A 7,886-nucleotide genomic window follows, 5' to 3' on the forward strand; every position below is an offset into this window, starting at 1 on the left:
CACTATTGGCATGTTAGGCCTTACGCTTGTCATGGGTGCTGTCTGTACACTGAGAGATGTTTGGCTGCAGCTAAACTAAAGCCAAAAGCACTCCCTCCATCTCGGTTATAACTAAAACCATCTCCAGGTATTGCCAAATGGCCTGAGAGGTAAAATCACCCCGACTGTGACCCACAACAGTCATCCCAGCCAGCAACTTTCCAGTTTTAAGTGCAAAAGAATTCTATAGAGGGCTTGACAAAAAAAGCAGGCTTCTGGGCCCCCACCTCAGATCTTCTGGTCCAGGATGTAGGCTAGAAATCTACACTTTTAATAGATATAGAGGGTCCTTGGAAAACTTCTGGGAATAACACAATGAAGAGTCAGTAAGATAAACAAATGTCTTCACAGTGCAGAAGGCTTTTACATCATTGCTGAGGGATCAGAGCAGAGAGTGGGAGGAACTAGGTTACATTAGGGCTACGGGAAGGGACAAGATCAGGTACCAAGGTCAAATTCAGTCACACACACACACACACACACACACACACACACACACACTCCTAGCCTCTAATATAACCTCATATACCTAGACCTTTGAATGTCCACTCTTCCCCGTGACAAGTTTTATACAAAGCTGTTTTACATTCTTTTCTCATCTCAGCCTGTCCCTAACCACATGAGAAAGTTTATCAAGTTTAAGTAAAATGTATTTAAACATCTTATTGCTCCCAAACAACTGATGTACAAAGTAACTTCAAACACACAACTCCCGTGGGAATATGGACAGCCTGTTCCAGAATCCTGCTGCATCTATAGGAGAGAAAAGGCTGTTCCCACGGAGGAGGCAGGATCCCTCCCTCAGGTCTGTCCCCAAGAACTCTTTGTCTCACTACATAGAAGAAAGAAGCCTCACGATGCTCACTCCAAAGGCATCTCAGCTTGTCTATCAGGTTTTCTCGTTTGGAAAATGAAAGATAAAGGGGTTGGAGATTTCTTCACACGGCCATGCTACAGGCAGATGTATAAACCTAGCCACCTTTGGGTGCAGAGAGCCAATGGGGGTGAGTGGGACTAGGCAGAAGGGGTGTAGAGCCTCCTTGACCCCTAAGTGATGTGCAATATACAGGTATTCTCCTGTGTTTTGGGAACCACAGTTGGTTTGTCCTTGTAACATTGTATTGAGTGGAAGTCATGCACAGGAGAGGGATTCCTAGAGAGGTTATTGGAGAGGTTAGAAGCCAGCCTCTCTCACACATGTTTTCACCAGGATGTCATCTACCATCTTACAATAAAGTCGAAGGGCCCTCCTCTGAGACCCAGCAGATGGGGTGTCCAGTCCTGGACTTGAGCCTCCAAAGGTGTGAGTTGAGTCAACATCTTTTTTTCTTTTTTATAAACTATCCCTCCGTTGGATAATTGTTACAGCAATGGCAAGCATGCTAATACAGGCTCCCTGCCACTCTTCCATGTTCTCTTTTACCATCTTACTACTATTGTAAGACAAATCTCCTATAAGAAAAAAAGTTTTCATTTTGCTGTGCCACCTATCGGGGCACATTTAACAGAGGGAATTGGGAGGCATGAGCTGAGGTTAGGAGGAAGAGTGTTACCTGGTTATGTGGGCTCCAGAACTAAGGAGATGCGTGCTTCGTGGCAAGATGACACTCACAGCTGAGCATCCACTTGCTCAGGCCTGACTGAGCTCGTAACCACTTTGCCCTACTGTCCAGTGGTGTGAAAGAACTGGAGAGGTCAAGGGATGTGTGAGCGTCTAAAGAGAAAGCACTTCCCATATGCAATGTCCTGCTCACCCCACCCCACCCCCATCCTTACACCCACCAGCCCCACACAGGCCTAATAAGCCTTGCCTGCCTCTATGGTGGCAGCCAGCTAAGGGCCACACAGCAAGAGACAAGGGTCACCCAGTGTGTCCCTGAGGCCATTCCGTCTACTGGCCACCAAGAAGCTACAAATAATGTCCTCCAGGAAGTTCTAATAACAGAGATCCTGATGACAGAGATTCACACAAAGGGAGCCCTGGACTCAAATTCTAAGATGGCATTTGGTTCCAACTTCTGGTTCTAAACAAGGGCAAATAAAGCCCCTCATCAAGGTGTGTGTGTGTGTGTGTGTGTGTGTGTGTGTGTGTGTGTGTGTGTGTGAAGTGATTCACCCAAGGTCATCAATTTCAGTTAATTTCAGTTTTTTAAGTCAGTTAATTTCAGAGCCACTGCCTCTAGCTCAGTCCTCTAAAGAGAGAGGAGACCTGGAACCACTAAGCACAGGTGCTGGGAGATGGGAGCACTACCCTTTGTGTAACTGGGAGATGGGAGCACCGCCCTTTGTGTAACTCCTAGTCCTAAGCTCTCCCACAAAGACAGAACCATAAGTTCACATATAGTATGATAGACTATCTCCAAATCAGACAATGAAGATTCAAAATGGTAGCTTATTGGCTCATGAACCAGGTACATCCTTTGACAGGGTACGTATTGGGGAAGGAGCAGGCCACACTCCTTGTGTGTATGTTGCAGGAGGAAATTATATTTACAAAGGACAGGAAGAAATCCCTCACCCATGCACAGCTGCTGAACACAAGAAGGCCCGTGTGAACAGATAAATAATTAGGATGAGGTCCTCCGATTGGAGCAGGCTTTAAGCCAGCTATTCCTACCCATGTAGGAGAGGATTTGGCCATGGGCACCAGGCAGAATGCCATGTGAATAGTGGCATCAGAAAACACCAAGAACTATTGGCACCCATCAGAAGCTGTAAGAAGCAAGGAAGGATTACCCTCACAGACCTTCAGAGCTGGCCCTCCTAATGTTTTCACCTGGGGCTTTCTGACTCACCTTTTTAAAAATTCATTTGTTTTTATTTTACATGTATTTATGTTTTATCTGTATGTGCATCTACGTAAGGGTGTTAGATTCATGGAGTTACAGACAGTTGTGAGCTGCTTGCTATGTGGGTGTTAGAAATTGAACAGGGCTCCTCTAGAAGAGCAGTCTGTGCTCTTAACCTCTGAGCCATCTCTCCAGCCTCTCTTCTTGATCCCTTAACTCTAGTAAAGTCCTGTTGCATAAACTACCCAGTTTGTGGCACTTGTCAGAGGAGCCCTGGGATGCCAGTCTGGAGCAATACTTAGGAAAGGCTGGGCTAAGTGAGTAGTCTATAATCCTGCAGATATGCAGCCTGGCCAGTTGTATGAACTGATCCTGGGAGAGAGCGCTCCTGCATAGCATGGCCCTTCATCTACCTTGCTCCATCAGGAAGCTTCTAGGCAGTATGTCTTGGGGTGGGGAGCTAATGAGAAGAGAAGGGGGTGTGAGACAAGCCTGGATGGGAACCTTGGATTGTTCTGAGCACCTTGAAGACCAACATGAGTGTGTTGACAAGTAAGGTACCTTGCAAAGGACTCAGAGACATGAGACGTGTCTTACAGATTTCACCTTCTGCAGTGAACTTCACCTACTTCAGTACTTTACCCAGACTAGCTGTCTCATTCCCAGTTTGGGATCTCACAAAGAATAGGTTGTTAGGCCACCTCTCCTGAGAAACTTCCAAGAGAATCAAAATCTGAGCTTAAATAAATGTCCCTTAAAAAATAAGCATTTAGGAACCATAAAAAAAAAATGTTGATAGCATTACTAATTCTACATCGTAAGACCACAAGAAGAATCGCTTTTTACAAAGGTTGCTTAAGCCAAAGCCAGCTCTAACTTAAGGTAGATGGAAAACGGAGTCTCTGTTGCAATGAATGAAGAATCACAATGTTGATTCTGACCCCAAGGACCCAGCCTTCTCCACCCAAGTGACTGCCTCTCTGTTGACTCTGCTGTCACATCTCCAAGGCATCACTAACATTTGAAACAGGGACAAGATCATTTCTGATGCTTAGGATTCGTCTATTTCATTGATCAACATCCAGCTTCTACAATGGATCCTGCAATGTGATTGGTTCATAGTATGTGGCAGTCAGACACATGAGTACCTGGGAGTAGACAGCAATAGTGACATATATGGAAATGAGGAGAAACTCGGGGGCTCCTTTAAAGTCCTCACTGGCCCATGCTCACTTGCCATTAGGACATTGCTCGACCCCCACCCAACCTGATCTATCACCCCACCAAGCTTTGCATCTATGTATGCTTGTTCCTATGGACAAGAGCACTGCACAGCCATGATGTGTCTTTCTCAGTACAATATTTTTCAATGAAAATTAAGAGGCTGGTTCTTCGTTTTTAAAAACTGGTTCACATCCCAGTAGGATTCTCAAGGACAGAATGACAGCCAGGGTGGGACTCTGTGGGAAGAGAACTAAGAATGGTATGTAGGAGACAGGAACCCAGATAATTTCTGAGTTGAAAAATTACTCCTCTTGTATTCCTCTGAGACATTTTAACTTGATAACATGACAAATGAAACCCTTTTGTCTTTCAAGTTAGGCTCTATAAATATTAAGATATTTTAGATTTTGTGAGAAAGGCAGCTAAAACCAGAGATGCACATCACAATATCATAGCAAAACTGTGAGTTCATTTGGGTTATGGGGTCAGCATTTCTCCTGGAGTAAGTTATTACCACTGTGAGAAGACAGCTGGTGTCCTCATTAAAAACCCAGAAACACTGGTAAAGATATGAGTGTGGGGAGCCGACAGGGATACAGGACAGAAGGAAAGGTGGGGCTGAAGGTAGGAATCTGAAGGCAATAGGCAGGTGCCAAGAGCCCAGGTTTGGGAGTCACTCCAAACCATAAAGGGTTGGCACCCTACAGCTTGACAAGTGTAATGCTCTTCTGGATTTTCCACAAACATGCAAGCCTGGTCACAGTATGCTACTTGCTGTTGAGGGCAGGAGCTGGGCTCTGCACGCTTATCTTCCTTAGGGGCTGTGGGCATCCATTTACCAAGTCTGCTCCAAGCCCGTTCTCTCTGTAATCTCTCCAGCATCCCCCAAGCTGTCCATGAGCCTGATGCTGTCAGTGTGCAAAGCAATCACCCACTCTTCTGCCTTCAGCTCTGACTTTTTAAGCTCAATCACTGCCGGGCTGATGAGACTGCTCACCTGCACACCAGCACCTCTAGATAGCACTGTTGTTATCGGAGAGGTCAAGTGCAAACTGATGAGTCCCCTTCCCAATTGACTCTGCTGACTCTGGCATCCTGAGTATCATCCAGGACTTAACTTTGGAAGTTATTCTTCATTCTCTAGTCTTCATCCTAACTCAGCTACACCCTCCATGAAGAACAGCAAGCATTCTCACTGGCCTCGAGGATCTCTTCCTGCTTCAGCACAAGTTAAATAAATCATCAGATGAATCTTTTAAGACCTACATTCACGATATGCCTGCGGACCTATGAGGATCTTGCTCACCAGTGTTTATAGCCTCTCTGTTTGGCCCTTGAAGAGCTTTGATGACCTCCCTTTCTTCCCTGTTCTAATTTGTTCAGTCCCTGGGGACTGTGCTAGCCGTCACCTCCACCTCTCCGTGCCCTCTCCAGGACAAACCCCAAGCTTCCCCGAAGACCCCACAGTGACTTTGATCTACTCTTGCGCCTGTCCTGAATCAACCTTTCTACCATAGATACACCTTCTCATAAATCTCAGAACCCAGCTACACCCGGCTCCCCTGTCCCAGAGTCCCTGAGTACTCTCACAGATGCATCAATTGCTGAACATTGAAATGTCGATTCCAAAATAAATAAATAAATAAATAAAACCACGTCAAATCCCTTTTATACCACGTCTCAGTTGCCATCTTATCTGTCTCTATGAGAAGCTATGTCTGAGCCAACAGCTGCCTATGGGTTAGCAATGGCTCACACCCTTGGAGCAAAGTGGATCTGACTCTGGCATGTGTCAGATCCCTGTAGGAAATCTCTAAGGCCAACTCTCCCTTCGGTTGATCCAGCGGTATGTCTTGTAATCTAGAGCCCAGCCAGGTTAAATCGAAGTCCCCGCAGAGAGCACAGCTGCCCTTCCTGTGAGTGCTCAGGGAGTAGGCCTTAAGGGACTTACCCGCACACAGTAGTTCAGACCGTTCCCCAACAGGTGCTGCAGAGGGGGCCCGTCCTGCTTGCTCCTGGGGCTTGGTTCTCCAGGGCCAGGCAGTGGGCAAGTATCAGGACGCAAAGAGGTGGGCCTGCGTCCCACCTGGTCCGGATCCGGTGCAGGTGCAGGTCCAGTCCTGTTTAGATTGGATTCTGGGGACGCTGGACGGCTTGGAGTCTGATCCTGGTTCTCTTGGAGCTTCAACCGGCTCACCTGTTTCGTACCCAAGCAGAAGGTTTTCAGACCCAGAAAAGTGATGGGGTTGGCCAGCTTCATGCTTGCCATACGGGGAATCAAGGTGCACAGCGCCGTGGGGCTCTCCTGGCTGGACACAGTGGCATCCTCAGTCGGCAGGTGAGGGGCCAGGGCTGGGTAGGGAGGCGGCGACGAGCCCTTGTTTCCAACGGAGCCTCCGGGGCTCCCTTCGTCCAAAGACGTGATGGACTCGTTCCGAAAGCGGCTGTACTTGGTCCTGTGAAGCATCCCCAGGTGCCCAAAGAGTCCTACATACAGCGTGAGTCCTGCCTGGCTGTCCTGGCTGCGTTCTCGCATAGCCTTAGCAGTGCTGAGACTGGGCACCGCAGCCTAAAGTGCCTCGCAGTCCGGTAGACCCACGCCACAGTCACCTCTCCTGCTCTGGCGGTCACCAGCCCGGGTCCGAGACTGCTCAAGGATGACAGTCCCGGAGGACGCCTCCCCAGCTCTGATTGCAGGCCGGCCCTTCCAGGCCCTGGCAGAGGCCCCCGGAGCGCGGGGGGTGGGGTGGGGTGGGAGCGGGGGTGTCTTCGCCCCGGAGTCCCGTCCCCCAGGCTGGGGCAGCGGGTGCCACCACGCCTCTAGTCTTAGCAGAAATATTTACCCCCTTTTCCTCTGCGCACAGGAACTTTCAAACCTGCTCCCCTCCAGCTCCCACGGGGCGGGGCAGGGACTAGCCCATTAACCCTTTATTTGTTCCCGTGACTGTTCATTTCAAAGGGAAAAATAAAAAAGCGCATAAGAGTCAAAGGCCCTTCTGTATGGGCTGGGGTTATGACGGCTGCCCTCTCTCGGAGGATCTTGGTTCTGGGCCACCAGCCAGGAGTCCTAGCGACGGGCGCTGGTCTGCATTGTTCCTCCAGCTTGAGGTCCGGGCATCCTCTGTGTGGCTCGGGTCCGATCCCGGCCGGCCCACCCCTTCTCAGGGCGCCCTTCCCTCCTGTACTCTCCTGCAGGCTTTTTTCAGGAGGAGCCTGTGCACAGCAAAAGGCTGAGTTGAGCAGACGATACCCAGGCTGTTGAAATTTTTATGAATGAACTTTGCCGAATGAATTTCCCTCGTTGTGTGAGAGCTAATAAATCTGTGAATGGAGCCGAGAATAGCTGTAATTGACTGACCCGTTTGGGGCGGCGCGGGGGTGGGGGTGTGGGGGGTGCGATTTGGTTTTCATCCAATCAGGCTGCAGCTTCATGAGTCATGCACCGTGAATATACTAACTAGTAGCCGGGAGAAACGAAGCCGGGCAGAGAAAAGGGAGGGTAATATCTGATGAATGGGTTAAAAGTAAAGGCAATCTTTGCTCCTGGATCGTCAGTATGCTGGGAATCAGAAGGTTAAAAATCGATTTCCTTTCTTGTTAAGATGGGGAGGGGCGAGAAAGGAGCTAGAAATTAGATATATTGTTCCATGGACATTAGGGCATATGTTACACAAACAACTCTTGTTCAAAGCCTAGATTCGTTTTTCTTAGAAACGTTTTTTTTTTTTTTAATTGATTGCCGCCCCATCTTCTGTCTGATACAATTTCCTGAGCCCATCAAAGGCCCCGGGAAGACAACCGTAAAGGCTGAGCCCACAGGAAGCCTGAGCCCCA

At 48.5% G+C, this 7,886-nt stretch overlaps 1 protein-coding gene across 2 annotated transcripts in view; it reads right to left on the bottom strand.

Moving 5' to 3' along the window:
* Shc4 (SHC (Src homology 2 domain containing) family, member 4) overlaps nucleotides 1-7,359 on the bottom strand; it is a 96,710-nt gene extending 89,351 nt beyond the window's left edge. The window contains exon 1 of one of the 2 annotated variants that reach the window (XM_006499656.4): nucleotides 6,004-6,744. Coding sequence is in view for 1 of the 2 variants with exons in the window: in NM_199022.2 (NP_950187.1) it covers nucleotides 6,004-6,588 (585 nt within the window). In the remaining variant the exon portion in view is untranslated. Of the gene's footprint in view, nucleotides 1-6,003 lie in introns of both variants that reach the window. The other variant, NM_199022.2, reaches the window with a different exon arrangement.
* Nucleotides 7,360-7,886: the final 527 nt, after the last annotated feature.

Source organism: Mus musculus, chromosome 2 (genome assembly GCF_000001635.26).
Source record: "Mus musculus strain C57BL/6J chromosome 2, GRCm38.p6 C57BL/6J".
In the NCBI taxonomy this organism is placed as follows: Eukaryota; Metazoa; Chordata; class Mammalia; order Rodentia; family Muridae; genus Mus; species Mus musculus.